The sequence below is a fragment of the Rhinatrema bivittatum genome, chromosome 3, assembly GCF_901001135.1.
Source record: "Rhinatrema bivittatum chromosome 3, aRhiBiv1.1, whole genome shotgun sequence".
Taxonomy (NCBI): domain Eukaryota; kingdom Metazoa; phylum Chordata; class Amphibia; order Gymnophiona; family Rhinatrematidae; genus Rhinatrema; species Rhinatrema bivittatum.
The window spans coordinates 29,838,091-29,855,406 of record NC_042617.1 but is presented as its reverse complement, the minus strand read 5'-3'; the positions used below and the strand labels follow the sequence as shown (position 1 = coordinate 29,855,406).

Genomic DNA, 17,316 nt, shown 5'->3' with positions numbered 1-17,316 from the left:
TCTTTCGAAGTGGAAAAAATTTACCACATGGTGCACTCAAAAGGGTATCGACTAGAGATGTGATTCGGCCGAACCTTTTGGTTTGGCCTTCGTTATCAGCCCGCCACGGGAAATTTCGTTTTCCCGCAGTTCGGGCTGATTTTATTTCGGCTGTCCCTGAAACAAAACCTGAAACCTGCCCCAACCCTTCAGATTAAATTTGCAACGGGGGGTTGTAAAAAAAAAAACACAACAAAACAAAAAACTCAAACCCACCCCTTCAAATTTAATTGCAACCCTCCCACCCTCCTGATTCCCCCCCCCAAAACTTGCCAAAATTCCTTGGTGGTCCAGCGGGGGTCCCGGGAGCGATCTCCCGCTCTCTGGCCGTCAGCTGCCAGTAATCAAAATGACGCCGATGGCCCTCTGCCCTTACCATGTGACAGGGGCTATTGGTGCCATTGGTCAGCCCCTGTCACATGGTAGGAGCAATGGATGGCCCGCACCATTTTTTAAGATGGTGTCGGCCGTCCATTGCTCCTACCATGTGACAGAGGCCAGCCAATGGCACCGATAGCCCCTGTCACATGGTAAGGGCAAAGGGCCATCGGTTCCATTTTGATTAGTGGCAGCCAAAGGCCAAGAGGGGGAGATCGCTCCCGGGACCCTGCTAGACCAGCAAGGACTTTCGGTAAGTCTGGGGGGCGGGGGGTCAGCAGGGTGGGGGGTTGCAATTAAGTAAATTTGAAGGGTTGGGGTTTGTTTTTTTTGTTTTGTTTTTAAATGTGCCCTTTCTCCCCTCCCGAAATACAATAAGAAAACCACATGAAATTTCGTGGGTTTTCTTATCGTTTCGTTGCGCCCCCCCCCCCCCCCCCCCCAAAAAACCCACAACGAAATAGGAAATACCGACTCCTTTTCCTGCACCACTCCATCTCTATTAGATTAACTCTGGCACCTTTCAGACTCTGGTCTCCAGACTTCTTCGGTACGGGTACACCTCAGTGCCATCTCAGCGTACCACAAGGGAATAGGGGATGCCCCAATAACAGCGCAACCCCTTGTGAGTCGGTTTATGAGGGCCCTTTTACAACTTAAGCCCCCTCTACGGCCACCAGTTATCGAATGGGACCTAAATGTAGTACTTACAAGGCTCATGCGTTCTCCGTCTTAGCCTTTACACTCCTGTGATGATAAATCCCTTACATGGAAAGTCCTCTTCCTAGTAGCCATTACATCTGTCAAAAGGTTAGTGAGTTACAAGCACTTGTCACATACTCACCCTGTACAAGGTTTCTCCATGATCGAGTGGTACTCCGTACTCACCCTAAATTCCTTCCTAAGGTGGTAACTGACTTTCACCTGAATCAGTCTATAGTCTTGTCCACCTTTTTCCCAAGGCCTCACTCTCACCAGGGCGAGAGAGTTTTACACACCTTGGACTGTAAACATGCACTTGCCTTTTACTTAGACCGCACTGCAGTCCGTAGGAAATCCACCCAACTCTTTGTTTCTTTCAAAAAAAACAAGCCAGGAGTTGCAGTGGACAAACAAACTCTCTCCAACTGGCTAGCAGACTGTATTGAATTCTGCTATGAGAAAGCGGGCCTTCCTCTCCAGGGACGAGTGAAGGCGCACTTAGAGCCATGGCAACCTCAGTAGCAACTATCCTTCAGTACTGATTGCTGAGATCTGTAAAGCTGCAACATGGAGTTCTCTTCACACTTTTGCAGCCCATTACTGCCTGACAAGAAAGACGTCAAGACTCTGCCTTCAGCCAGTCCGTCTTAAAGAACTTATTTCCAGTATAATCCCAACTCCTTCAACATCCATCTGCTGTGATTTTCAGGCTGCCTCATTTTTCTCAACAGTACGCCAGTTGTTGTGCCTGTTGCAAAAGTTGTATGCTGTTGGTCCAAACAAATGAGTCAGCCTGTAGCTTGCTAATCACCCACATGTGAGGTCTACCATCCTGCTTGTCCTGGGAGAAAGTAGAGTTGCTTACCCTGTAACAGGTGTTCTCCCAGGACAACAGGATGTAGTCCTCACGAAACCCACCCACCACTCCGTGAAATTGGGATCTGTTTTATTATTTTATTTTTTCGCTCTCACCTCTTGCTACAATGAGACTGAAGGGAGACCCCTGTGGCTACAGGGATTATGGCATGCTGGGTATGCTCAGTGTGCCAGTCAAAAGTTCTAGAAACTTTGACAGAAAAGTTTTTCATGATAGGGCTCAGTCTGCTGACGTCACCCACATGTGAGGACTACATCCTGCTGTCCTGGGAAAACACCTGTTACAGGTAAGCTGTTAGGATCATGGACCCTTGGGCTGGCTGAGACGGCAGGTGTAGTGCTGTGGAACCCCACAGTGAGTGTCTCCGCCGGGAGGCTGTGCTGAGGAGAGACTTCGAAGAGGGCTTCACCACTGGAAGCCCGAGGTCCCCCCAGGAGGAGCCCGTAGGGACCCGGGCCTCTTGGTCTTAGGTGGATCCTATGCGACCAAGGATTGGAAGAGCAGCTTGCCGAGGTATCTGACGATGAGATGGCGCCCAGGAGGTCAGGAGAGACTTCACCCTTGGAAGCCCGCAGTCCCCCGGGAGGAGCCCGTGAGGACCCGAGCCGCTGGGGCTTAGGAGAAACCTCTGGGCGGGTGAAGAAGTACCTGCAGCAGTGGAGAGATAAGCCGAAGTCCAGAACAAGCCAAGGTCGGGAGTCAGATGTCGAATGACCAAAACCAGGGACGGAAGCTGAAGCCGGAGTCGAAGAACGAAGCAAGGTCAAGAATCAGATGTCGGATGCCAAAACCAGGGATGGAAACTGAAGCCGGAGTCGAAGAACAAAGCAAGGTCAGGAGCCAGGAATCAAACGTCAGGAACAAGCAGGAAGCACAACTAGCTACTCCGAAGAGTGAACCATGTTGCAAGGCGACGGTTAGGTGTGACTGCCGGGTTTAAATAACCTGGCAGTGTCTGACGTCATCAGGAGGCTGTCTTCAGTTTTCCCGCGCTGGCTCCTTTAAATCTAGAGCCCCTGTGCGCACGCCTAGGGGGCGGGGCCAGCAGCGGATCGTCGTTGGCTTCTCCCTCACAGGGAGAACGCTGTGGTAGGCCGCGTCTTGGGCCTGGACAGCCGGAGGGGAGCTCCCGTGGCCGGGGCGGGCCGCATGGTGAGTGGGGATCCTGGGGCACGGCCCAGGATCGCAACAGGTAAGCAACTCTGCTTTCTGCCCAGCAAGCTGCTTATGGTAGTATTTACCCTGCCCTGCAAGTTACCCCTATGTTTCTCTTAAGGATTCAAATGCCGCTCCGTTCAGTTATCCCCAAGCCTTATGATAACCCTTAATTTACTGCTAGCAATATTTCTACTGGGTGATGAGCCACCTTTAAAATTCAGACAGTGCTGCTTGATGTGTTTTGCTCATAGACTTGGCCATAGAAGCAGTTCTGTGCTTTTTCTCTTATGCCTGCGCATCAGAGCCCCAGACTGTAAAAGTCGGGCCCTGTGTTGGTTGTTGTCTTGAGTCCAAGTTCTGTCTCCCCCACCCATCCCCGCTGTCAGATTTTAGTGTAATTATTCAGGGCACGGAAGTGCAGGGGAGAAGACCCTGTGTCCAGTGGGAGGATCTGCTTCCCTGGAGGCAGCTGCGATGGGGAAACTGGCCAGCATTTAATATTGCAAGGGAATACCACAGATGAGTTTTGGAAGCCATCATTTTCAGCCCCTCACCTGGGGGAACTGATACTGAAGGAAACCACACATTTCTTCTGGTGTGGTTTCCTGCTGACTGCTCAAGAGCAGGAAGTGGACTCCACCAGTGCTGAAAACTTCACTTTGCATTATTCCATGCTGACAAGCAGAGCTATTCTGTCTTTATCTTTTAAAGGTACAGGTTATGTTGGTACCTTTGCATCGGTAACTCTAAAGCCAAGGTCATTTGTCTAGCACTGTAGCTGCTGGGATACACATCTAATGATTGTATAAAGTGTATAGGTAGTGAGAGAAGAGCTCAAATGAGGTATCTAGTAGTGCATTTATATTATACAATTACCGTCTTTACTCCAAAGATGACAAATTAACTTCACTTCTAAGGTGTTTCATTTTGCTCTATCTGCTCCATCCACATGGGATGCTGCTCTGGGTCAGTATGAGAATGGAGAACCTCCTCTTAAAACCAGATTTTAAATCTACTTGCAGAAGTTATAAGGAAACTGTATCCAGCGTGCAAGACAATAGTACTTCAGAAGTAAACATTGCAAACTACAGTGCCTGACCTTCACAACACACTTCCTTTACAGATAAAGCATGACTGTTTAACTTCATCTCCTTCTTTGTGGTTTTTGCTTTTAAAAAAAAAAAAAAAAAAAAGCCCAGAGGAAAAGGCTCCTGTGTTTTTTGGGTTTTTTCCCCACCCATCAAGGAAATTTAAATAAGAAACTAGAGCTATCATTTTCTGCATAGTATATCTGGAAACATGGCAGCTCCTTCCCTTTCTCCTGCTGTTCTTCACTTGCAGAAGTGTATGTATAGTTCAGTTTATTTATTTAAAAGTATTTATATCCCGCCCCTCCCAAGTTCAGGGCGGGTTACAATACAATAAGTCATTTAAATAACATAATTAAAATAATAAACAGACATCTTTAAAAGGTAATAAAATACAGGCAAGCTTCAAACAAATAATTGAAAAATAAACTAAAATGTGACTAATTTGCTTGTGAGGTTTTGCATAGATCGGGAAAGGCCTGAATAAAGAGATAGGGGTAGATTTTATAACATGCGCACGCCCTGGGGCTGAAGTAAGTTGTGCGCACCGGCCGACTGCTGGCGTGTGATCCCTGGCCCAGCAGCCATGCAGAGGCCTCTGGCTCCACCCCTTTTTGCAAGCCCTGGGACTTACACGCGTCCCGGGCCTTTTAAAAATAGGCCCGGTGCGCGTAACCCTTTTAAAATCCGGCCCATAGTGTTTGATGGCATTCTTGAATAATTTTATCTGAGATTAAATGGATTTCTGTTGGGTTTGAGTTCCAGAGTATGGGTCCGGTAATTGAGAATGCACATTCTCTGGTGGAAACTAGTCTAGTAGTTTTCGGTGACGGAACTTGAAGTAGAAATTTGTTTTTTGAGCGAAGATTCCTGCTTGGGGTGTATATGTGAAGAGAAACAGAAAGCCAGGAAGTGTTGTTACTATAAGATGACATCACGAGAGAGAGAGACCACGCCCCCTCCCACAACGTCATGGAGACCGTCGGCGGTTGAAAAGCGCCTCACCACCAGGCGCCGCGCGCCGTGCGTCGTGCAATGAAGGGGTGCGACAAAGGGGTTTTCCCCTTTGTGCTCCCCTTCGTGCAACCCTTGGTGCCTCATTTAATTTCCTTTGTACATTTTCTGTTTATATAAACCATTTCCAAGTTAAGTACCCTTTTTTAGTTTATTAACAAGTTTAATTTGTAATTGTTCACTGTATCAGACTATGGAGTTATTCTCCAGCTGTCTTGTTTTTGTTCTATGTAAACCGGTATGATTTACATGTAATGTAAGAATGTCGGTATATAAAAATCCAAAATAAATCCAAAATAAATAATAAATAAATAAATAAATAGACAATCGTGTGAAAAATCATCAGGGTTTTAAATTGTATACACCACTTAACAGGCAGCCAGTGAAGTTTGTGAAGGACCGGGGAAATGTGTTCTCGGAATTTGGTATTATGTATAAGTTGTGCCACTGGGTTTTATAGTAACTGTAATGGGCAAGTAGTGATTTGTGATAGGTCTAATAACAAAGACTTGCAATAATCAATGCCGTCGAATTAGTGATTGTATAATTGTGCGGAAATGAACCGGATCAAATAGTGGTGTTACATGTCTCTAACTTTATTTTCAAGACAGAATTTCTGAAGAAAGTTTTGGGGTGTGAGTTAAGGTTTAGTTTTGTGTTGAGGATGATTCCTAAATTACGTACCTGATTAACTATATGTATTGTGCAGTTGTCGTGTTGAAAGAAAGAGGGGATGCTTTCAAAACGAGGATTTCCTAAAATGAATATTTGTTTTATTGAGATTTAGACTTAATTTATTGTACGTTAACCAGCTTTTGATTTTTGTGAGGCATAAGGAGAGGAATTTTGATGTATCTTGCCAGGTCTGTTTGGTGGGGAAGAAGAATTGTATATCGTCTGCTTAGATTCTGTAAGTTAGGCTAAGTGTGGCTAACAGTTGACAAATTGGGGTGAGATAGATATTGAATAATGCGTCTGAAAGGGCAGAACCTTGGAGAACTCTGTTTTTAGTGCAAATGAAGTGGATTGATTATGATTGAAAATTTGTTGAAATCGGTTGGATAGATAAGATTTGAACCAGTTATAGACTGTTCCAGAAATGCCTATGTGGGATTGTCGGGTTAATAGGATTTGATGATTAATGGTGTCAAATCCTGCTGAGAGATCAAGAAAAATGGCAATGTAGGATGTTCCAGAGTCGAATTCACGGAGAATGGTATCTGTGCTGGAAATTAGTAGCATTTCAGTACTATAGTGCAGCATGAAACCAAATTGATATTGATCAAGTAAGGATTGTTGATCAATGAAGGATGTTAACTGTTTTAAGACTACAGATTCTAGAATTTTGGCAAGAAATGGAAGTGAGGAAATGGGTTGGAAGTCAGCAAAATTTGGGTTAGCATTATTCTTTGGCATGGGAGTTACAGCAACAGTTTTTAGGTTTTCTGGTAGGTGGCCATTAATGAGACAGGAATTGACTGTTAGCTATTGGAAGTGCGATATTTTCCTTAGTTGTTTTGAAAAGAGTGGAAGGTTTCATTTTGGAAATATTTATAATTTCAGTACTGGCAACAGTTTCAAACGATTCTTAGGACTGGGTTATTACTAGAAGTTAGGTGGTGGGTTCATGGTGGGAAATGTGGCAACGATGGTTTGGATTTTTTGTTCAAAGAATTTGCCAAATAAGTTGCTGAGTTGGGTTAGGGTATTGGATTGAATTGTTATTGGGGTTGGTAATGGATTTCAATAAATTATTTATTTAAAAATTTTGTATACAGTCATTCGCAAGAAACATCGCAACGGTTTACATCATAGAATCATAAAAGCAACAATAAATTCTGGTAGTTAAAATACAATAAGATATTTAAACAAAATAAAATTATTAATAAAAAGATGGGTAAAAAAATACTTAATTACTTAAGAATAATCGCAGTTTTGGGATTGTTGTTTGAATCTTTGATACGTGATGTGTAATATTTCTTTTTTGCGTCATTAACTGCTGTATGATATAGGTCAAGTTCTTTCTTATATAAAAGGAGATTGTTTTTGCTTTTATTTTTTCTCCATTTTATTGCTAGGGAAAATAGTTTGCATTTGTGGGTTATAAGTGAGTAGGAAAACCAAGGCGCGTATTTGTTTCTATTGGCTTTTACTGTACATAGGGGCAGTGTGATCAAGGGTTTTCAGTAATGAGGTATTCCAGTTTGCAATGCATCGGGGTCGTCACTACTGTTACTATTGAATATTGGTATAAACGTTTTAACAAACAGATCAGGTTCTATGTGTTTATGCTTTACTAGCATAGCATGTGGGATTTTGGGTTATGTAGGTGGTTGGTTAAGTTGAACAGAAAAACGTATGATGAAATGGTCAGACCAGGGTTTAGGTGTGATTGTCATTCTGTTAGTCAAATGATGAAAAGTTCTGGTATTTAGAAATATAAGGTCAAGCGTGTGACCAGCACAGTGGGTTGGAGCTGAAATGATTTGAGTTAGATCTAAAGCAGACATGGTATCTAGAAAATATTCTGCAACAGAGGATAAAGGGGTAGTGTCTACATGTATGTTGAAGTCACTGGCAATGATTGTTCAGTCGGGATGCAGTAGTGAAGTAATCAAATATTCCAGTATGGGAATTGCATTATTTGCAATTATGCCTAGAGGGCAGTAAATTAAGCATAAGCTGAAATTTGGGTTTTCTAATAATTATTCAAACTGATTTGGGAGGTCCGGTTGAGATGTGGTAAAGGTGATGGTGTTTTTGTGGAAAATCACTAGGCCTCCCCCGCGTCTGTCATAGCATGGGAGGTGTTGAAAGTTGTAGTTGCTAGAGGACGTAAGTTTTAAGAGGGATTCGTCTCCTGGACTTGTCCAGGATTCTGTTACACACATACAGTCTATGGACAAGTCCAGGAGAATGTCATGAATAATGTTAGCTTTCTTTTTCAATGACCTTTCATTTATTAAAGATATGTTGAGATTTGAGAGATTATTGGGTAATTCTTTTGTTTTGGTTTCTTGAAGTAGAGTTATCCTAGTGAGTACTGATTTAGGTCTAGGTGTGTTACGTTTGTGTCTGAGAGAGCCATATATTCCTAGATTTGTAGTAATTGGAATGAACATAGAAGACACCATGAGGAAAGTGAATAAGAGGATCAGGATAGATAGAGCGTTGTTTGCACTCATCCATGCACGAAGGAGCATGCTCCAAATGCGATTCTTTCAGGCAAAGGTTGCAAGCTACTCATATATTCCTTTGGAGGTGGATGCATGCGTATTTCTAAAGTTTTTAACATGTGAAACATGCTGGTGTCCTCTTGCATAAAACAATATTTCATAGATATCCAATTTAGTACTTTATTATTGTCATGGAACTGTAAACAAAAGACCTAAAATGCAGTTTTGTTTTTTAAATTCATTTTTAACCATGCTGATGTCTCAAAAGACAGTGAAAAGAAGAACTTAATTCTGAGAGATCTAACATTGGGTACACTACAGGAAGTCCTCAGACTTGAGACACAGTTGGTTCCTGAAAACTGTAAGGTGAAACTGACACCAGGGCCCAATGCCCTGTTTTTACCAAAATAACTCAGAATTTACTTTTGTATAGGACTTTAAAAATTCTATACATATTTTAAAGCATTGCTTGTTTTTTGTCTTAAGAGTAAAGTGCCAAGGCATGTCTACAGGTCTTTGTACTGACACTGTCCTCAGGAAGTCCCTGATACTTTTCCTACAGATGTCACCTCACCAGACCTCATGGTCATCAGCACACTGTGATAGCTGGGAGATGCTTGGGCATCTTAAAGTTGAAGCAAGCTGTTGTAAGTTGGGTAATGGGTGTGAGTTTAGACAGGTAACTCTGAATCGTTGTAAATCACAACACCGCATGTTGAGGACTTCCTGTATACTCTTTCAAGATAATTTTTTTCTCCAGAATCGAGTTCTCCCAGGACAAGCAGGATGGTAGTCCTCACATGTGGGTGATGTCACTCAACGGAGCCCTATCACGGAACACTTTCTGTCAAAGTTTCTAGAAACTTTGTCAGTCAAAGTTTCTGGAAACTTTGACTGGCACACTGAGCATGCCCAGCATGCCATAAACCCTGTAGCCACAGGGGTCTCCCTTCAGTCTCTTTTTTTTCCGCGCTGCAGTTTGCCTCATGGTTAGGAGCTCTGTGAGAACTTTCTCTCAACTTTTCCTCACAGAATACTTTGAAGTTTACTTCTCTCAAAACTTCCCTCATACGGGTCTCCCATCGCTACATTGGTTTTTCGACGCTCAGTGAGTAAATTCCACAGTCTTCGGTCGGTCCCTGCTTCCCTTTCTTCGGTGTCCGCAGGCCATTGATAGTTTTGGGGTCCTTTTTTCCATCATGGCATCGGGTTTTAGAAAATGCCTGGAGTGTCCCCGTACCATGTCTGTTACCAACCCGCATGACGTCTGTGTGCTGTGCCTCGGCTCATCACACGACGTTCATCGATGCCCAAGCTGTGCCCAAATGACCCCGAAGGGTAGGTGGGCCCACCTAGACAAGATGGAGTCCCTTTTCAAGATTAAGTTAACTCCATCGACTTCCACCCAGTCATCACCGGCGGGAATATCGAAGAAACTGTCGACAAACCTTGCTGGGACCACCAGGGCAGCAGTGGCTACCCGTCACAGACACCATCTAAGGCATTGGCATCATCTTCCTCGGTACCGGAGAACGACCGGACCGAGCACCGAGGAAACACTGTCACCGGCACCAATGCAATTCTTCTCCCGGTGCCGACACCGCATCGGCCTCGATGGTGAAGAGGACACAGGTACAGGAGCCTCCAACCTCTTCTTCACCCAAGATACTGAGGCAATCCCCACTGATATCTGTGCCGGGTACTGAACCCCTACAAACTCCTATGGAGATGCCCAGTAGCGCCTAGCCTGCCTCCCCCTGTAGCTGCGTTATCTACATCAGCTTTCAGGGAGGAACTGGATGGTCTCATCCGCCAGGCAGTGCTCGATGCCCTCCGAGACCTACAGCCGCCATCAATGTCTGCCCCCATGCCAGCACAGATACCGGAGCCATCGATGTTTCAGCCGCTACTCAACCGACTGGACACACTCATCGGTGCCATTCCTACTCAGCCTGGGTCACCGATGCCAACACAACCTATGGAATCTCTGAAAACCCCGATACCCATTCTGGGTTCCTCAGAAGACGAAGGCACGGACTCCGGTCCTCTCCCAGCACCGCTTCCACTGATGCCCGGTCCATCGGGGCTCTCGGGACCGAGACGCCCACGTTTCCCTTCGATGCTGCCGAAATCCTCATCAGTGCCACCGCATCTTCCATAGAGGCCATCAAAGGATCCGTGGGTGCCAACACGTCCTACAGCACCACCTTTTTTTGCCTCCCTCAGGATCTCAACCAGAGACCCTGCATGACACATGGGAGGATGTTGACGCAGACACATCTATGGAGGACATCCTACCAGAACCATCTCCTCCGGAAGAAAGGAGAAAGTCTCCCCCAGAGGACCTCTCCTTTGCAAATTTTGTAAAAGAAATGTGTCAGAGACAATCCCCTTTGACCTGATTACAGAGGAGGACACACGCCATAAAACATTGGATGTTCTCCAATTTGTTGATGCTCCAAAAGAAATTATGGCTATCCCTGTCCATGAGGTGCTCTTGGACTTCCAACATCGTCTCTGGGAGCATCCTTGTACTGTCCCACCAGTGAATAGGAGGACAGATGCAACATATCTGGTCCAACATACTCCAGGATTCCAAAAGCCACAATTACCCTATCAATCAGTGGTAGTTGAATCCGCACAGAAAAAGGCCAGGCGTCTGCACCCTCACTCTTCATCTCCCCCTGGAAAAGACCAAAAATTCCTGGACACTTTGGGTCAGAAAATCTTTGTGCTCTATGCTAGTGTCATGTATAGCTGCATACCCAGCTATACATGGCACAATATCAGAGGAATCTCTGGAAGCAAGTTGAGGGAATAGCTGACTCTCTACGCCAACAACAGGATAACCTCAATGCCGTACTACAAAAAGGCCTTGAAGCTGGAAAGCATGAAGTAAGGGCTGCTCACGATTCCTTTGAGACTGCTTCTCGCATGTCAGCTAAAGGAATCAGTACCAGAAGGTGGGCCTGGCTTAAGGCATCGGACTTGTGAGTTGAAGTCCAAGACAAGCTCGCTGATCTGCCGTGTACCGGAGAAAATCTATTCGGTGACGAGATGCAGTGGTTCAACTGAAAGACCACCACGAGACCCTGCTTCAACTGTCCACGGTTACTACAGAGGCTCCCTCCTCTGCAAGAAGGACCACGAGAAGGGACCCCAGAAGACTGTTTTATCACTCACGCGGGTACTACCTACCTACATCTCGCGTGAGATCAACCAAACCACCTCAGAGAGGACACCCACAACAGCCAAAACCATCCAGGCCTCAGCCAGCCCCGTAAACAGGCCAAGCCTCTGGATTTTGAAATCTGTCCAGAGAACAGCAGCCACTCCACAAAGCCAAATCCAGACTTGCCAGTAGGAGGTCAGATTCACCATTTCATAACAAACTGGCTCGGCATTACCACAAACGAATGGGTTATCTCCATCAAAACCCAAGGATACCATCTAAACTTCCTCATGCTGCCCCTGGATTCACCACCCAATCCACTGTGGATGCAAAAAGATCACACAATCCTTCTAGAGTCAGAACCGTCCACCCTTCTGAGCGCTAGGGCTGTGGAAAGTTTTCCCCGGCCCAGCAGGGCAGAGGGTTCTACTCCCGCTATTTCCTCATTCCAAAGAAATCAGGCGGCCTCCGCTCCATTCTCAACAAATTTCTACAAAAAGGAAAATTCAGGATGGTGTCCCTCTGCACCATGCTTCCCCTTCTGCAAAAGGAGATTGGCTCTGTTCTCTCTATCTTCAAGGCGCTTATGCGCACATTCCAATATCCCCACATCACCACAAATACCTGCACTTTGTAGTGGGACATCAACATTTTCAGTACCGGGTTCTGCCTGTCGGAATTGCCTCGGCATCCCTTGTATTTACAAAGTGCCTAGCAGTGACTGTGGCCCATCTATGCAAACACTGCAAACACAGCATACATGTGTTTCCTTACCTGGACGACTGGCTAATCAAGAATCAATCCAAGCAAGGAGCTCTCAAGCTCACCATCAATCTGCTACACTCGTTGGTGTTTCTCATCAATTACCAGAAATCCCACCATATTCCATCTTGCCTCCTGACTTTCATCGGAGCAGATTTGGACACCACGGTCGAAAAGGCTTTTCTACCCAACGACTGCTCAGACACACTCTCCAAACTTACCTACATCTCTGCGTTCAAGGAAAACAGCCTCAGCCCATCAATTTCTCACATTGCTTGGCCACATGGCTTCCATGGTCCACATCACTCCTATGGCCAGGCTGGCCATGCGGATAACTCAAAGGACTTTGAAATCTCAGTGGCTTCAAGCCATTCAACCTCTTTCGTCCCAAATCCATGTAACCCACCAACTACGTCTATCACTTCTCTGGTGGACCAACAAAACCAATTTGCTGACAGGTCTACCCTTCCAGCAACCAGTTCCTCAAGTTACCTTAACCACAGATGCATCCAACTTAGGTTGGGGAACTCATGTGAACGACCTTCAAACTCAAGGGACTTGGACACAACTCGAAGCACAGATTCAAATCAACTTCTTAGAGCTTCGAGCCATACGCTATGTTCTATTTGCGTTCAAAGACTGCCTTTCATACAAGACTGTTCTCATACAAATCGTCAACACAGTTGCAATGTGGTATTTGAACAAACAGGGAGGCACAGGCTCTTATCTCCTCTGCCAAGAAACTGCCAGATCTGGGCCTGGGCTCTTGCACACTCCATGCATCTCCGGGCCACTTATCTGGCAGCATACACAACATAGTAGCAGATCGCCTCAGTCGACAGTTCCATCCCCACGAGTGGTCTCTGGATCCTGTGGTAACGAACAGAATCTTCCAGCGTTGGGGTCAGCCAACGATCGACCTCTTTGCATCCAACCTGAATCACAAAGTGAACAGATTCTGCTCCCTGCACAGGCAGCAAAACAGGTTAGCCATGGAAGCCTTCACTCGCCCCTGGAACACAGTCCTCCTATATGCATATCCCCTGATACTGCTGATTGCCAAAACTCTCATAAAACTACAACAGGACAGGGGAGCAATGATACTCATAGCCCCATATTGGCCTCGACAAGTATGGTTTCCCATGCTTCTCGACCTCTCCATCCGAGAACCAATTCGCCTAGGCACAGTGCCCACTCTCATAACTCAGAACCATGGCATGTTCCGCCACCCGAACTGTCAAACCCTATCCCTCACAGCCTGGATGTTGAAAGCTTGATCCTACAACCGCTCAATCTTTCATCTAAGGTTTCTCAAGTGCTTGTAGCTTCATGAAAGCCTTCCACACGAAAAATCTATCTTTCTAAGTGGAAAATATTCAGCACGTGGTGCATGCAGAAAGGCATCGACCCTTTTTCCTGCCCCACTCCTTCTGTTAGACCATTTCTGGCACCTTTCGGACTCTAGTCTCCAGATTTCCTTGGTACGAGTACACCTCAGTGCCATCGCAGCGTACCACAAGGGGGTAGGGTATGACCCAATTACAGCGCAACCCCTTGTTAGTTGGTTTTTGAGGGGTCTCTGACAACTTAAGCCCCCTCTAAGGCCACCAGTGACAGAATGGGACCAGTACTGGAGAAGGTTTTCATGGGTAATGATTCAGATGGACTGAACCAAATCACGGTGAACCTAGAAGATGTGGTAGACCTGATTGACAAACTGAAGAATAGTAAATCACCTGGACCGGATAGTATACACCCCAGAGTTCTGAAGGAATGAAAAAATGAAATTTCAGGCCTATTAGTAAAAATTTGTAACCTATCATTAAAATCATCCATTGTACCTGAAGACTGGAGGATAGCTAATGTAACCCCAATATTTAAAAAGGGCTCCAGGGGCAATCCGGGAAACTACAGACCGGTTAGCCTGACTTCAGTGCCAGGAAAAATAGTGGAAAGTGTTCTAAACATCAAAATCACTGAACATATAGAAAAATCACTGAACATATAGAAAGACATGTCTATTAATTTCATAACATATTATATGATAATTACCTAGTTAATCTCTATCGCTCTTACTCCTACTTCACTTATTCCTAGCTACACTAGCTCCCAAGTTCAATACCCCTGTTTATTGTAACTTTGATTTTTCGACCTTTCTTATTTATGTTTACTCTGGTTTTATTTTACTTTTGGTTTTCCCCTGTTCCATGTAAACCGGCCTGATATGAATCCCATTCATGAAGGCCGGTATAGAAATGTTTTAAATAAATAAATAATGGAACAAAGTCAACATGGCTTTACCCAAGGCAAGTCTTGCCTCACAAATCTGCATCACTTTTTTGAAGGAGTTAATAAACATGTGGATAAAGGTGAACCGGTAGATGTAGTGTACTTGGATTTTCAGAAGGCGTTTGACAAAATTCCTCATGAGAGGCTTCTAGGAAAAGTAAAAAGTCATGGGATAGGTGGCGATGTCCTTTCGTGGATTACAAACTGGCTAAAAGACAAGAAACAGAGAGTAGGATTAAATGGACAATTTTCTCAGTGGAAGGGAGTGGGCAGTGGAGTGCCTCAGGGATCTGTATTGGGACCCTTATTTTTTAATACATTTATAAATGATCTTGAAAGAAATACGACGAGTTAGATAATCAAATTTGTAGATGATACAAAATTGTTCAGAGTAGTTAAATCACAAGCAGATTGTGATACATTGAAGGAAGACCTTGTGAGACTGGAAAATTGGGCATCAAAATGGCAGATGAAATTTAATGTGGATAAGTGCAAGGTGATGCATATAGGGAAAAATAACCCATGCTATAATTACATAATGTTAGTTTCCATATTAGGTGCTACAACCCAAGAAAGAGATCTAGGCGTCATAGTGGATAATACATTGAAATCGTCGGTTCAGTGTGCTGTGGCAGTCAAAAAAGCAAACAGAATGTTGGGAATTATTAGAAAGGGAATGGTGAATAAAACGGAAAATGTCATAATGCCTCTGTATCGCTCCATGTTGAGACCGCACCTTGAATACTGTGTACAATTCTGGTCGCCGAATCTAAAAAAAGATATAATTGCGATGGAGAAGGTACAGAGGAGGGCTACCAAAATAAGGGGAATGGAACAGCTCCCCTATGAGGAAAGACTAAAGAGGTTAGGCCTTTCAGCTTGGAGAAGAGATGGCTGAGGGGGGATATGATAGAGGTATTTAAAATCATGAGAGGTCTAGAATGGGTAGATGCGAATCGGTTATTTACTCTTTCGGATAATAGAAAGACTAGGGGCACTCCATGAAGTTAGCATGTGGCACATTTAAAACTAATCTGAGAAAGTTCTTTTTCACTCAACGCACAATTAAACTCTGGAATTTCTTGCCAGAGGATGTGGTTAGTGCAGTTAGTATAGCTGTGTTTAAAAAAGGATTGGATAAGTTCTTGGAGGAGAAGTCCATTAATTGCTATTAATTGAGTTGACTTAGAAAATAGCCACTGCTATTACAAGCAATGGTAACATGGAATAGACTTAGTTTTTGGGTACTTGCCAGGTTCTTATGGCCTGGATTGGCCACTATTGGAAACAGGATGCTGGGCTTGATGGACCCTTGGTCTGACCCAGTATGTTATGTTCTAATATAGTATTTACAAGGCTCATGTGCTCTCAGTTTGAGCCTCTACACTCCTGTGATGTTAAATTACTTACATGGAAAGTTCTTTTTCTACTCGCCATTACATCTGCTCTAAGGATTAGTGAGTTACGAGCACTTGTCACATACTCACCCTGTAAATAAATGGAAGTAAACATTTGCTAAAATCTTTCCTTTTTCGTTAAACATTAGAATTGTACCTAGGGAGAATGGAATTATTTGCAGGTTGTGACACCATAAAGTTTTATGCCTGTGCTATTGCATATAATCTTTGGAGAGTTACGAAGGGACCTGATCTTAAAAACCCCGCAAATATTCTTAATGTTGTTTCAATAAAATATCAAAGCCTGCAACAACTTGTTTAAAAATTGGAGAAACATTTTGAACACATCAGAGCTTGCATACCTTTCGTTTTCTTTTCTTTTTTTTTTTGTGTTTTTTTGCACTTTCACTTCATTTACTGTGACCAATGAATTTAGTCCTAATGTGAAAACAATATATTTAATATGCATGCAAAATGAGCACAAACATTGGGATTTTATTCGATCTCCTGATGAACTTTGTCGCTTACTTTCTACTCTAAAAACATGAACAGACAAGCAGCATAGCATACAGTAGGGGAGTGAAGGGGAAGACAAATCAGCTGGACCCATGCCAATACAACAGGAATTAGAGAGCAGATTCTGTGGGCTTTGCAGGCCTTATCTGACATCACTGTAATCTAGTTGAGTAGCTGGTCCGGGTTAAGTGCATTACTAAATGATAGGGGATAAGATTATTAGCAGTAAGAATTAGGATTATGAGCTGTAGTTTTGATATATAATTCCTCTCATTCCTTGGATAGCCCTTACTCTCTTACCAATGGTTCTCCAAGATTTCTCTGTCCGCCAGTTTCACAAGAGCTCCCAATCCAAGTGTACAGACAAATGGAAGGCAAAAAGCACTTTGCACTAATGAAACTTGCTTAAAAAGCCCACAAAATGGGAAAAGGTAATCAATACTTGAAATATACTAGTTTCAATATGAGGCATGGAAATATAAAAATTGTACACATGCTCTTGCTAGCAAAGAACAATAGATTATGTGACTGTGATTTTATATTTAGATAAATGCCATCTCTACTTTGATTGTAAATGCACTTGTTTCCCCCCACCACAGACGATGCCTTCATCAACCCACAGTTGCAGAAGATCTTTGACCGTGTGCGCCAGAGTGCTGACTTCATGCCAATAAAGCAGATGATGGTAAGGACTGAAAGCAGAATCCACTTGGGAGGGGAAGGTAGCGTAGAGGCACCATGCCTTGAC

General features: G+C 44.1%; 1 protein-coding gene across 4 annotated transcripts in view; it reads left to right on the top strand.

Annotated features, from left to right (window-relative positions):
* Nucleotides 1-17,316, top strand: part of COQ8A (coenzyme Q8A) — a 351,468-nt gene that overhangs the window by 245,721 nt on the left and 88,431 nt on the right. For all 4 annotated transcript variants that reach the window (XM_029593040.1, XM_029593043.1, XM_029593041.1 and 1 more), the window contains one exon: nt 17,168-17,253. In XM_029593040.1, coding sequence (XP_029448900.1) covers nt 17,168-17,253 — 86 coding nt within the window. The remainder of the gene's footprint in view (nt 1-17,167; nt 17,254-17,316) is intronic.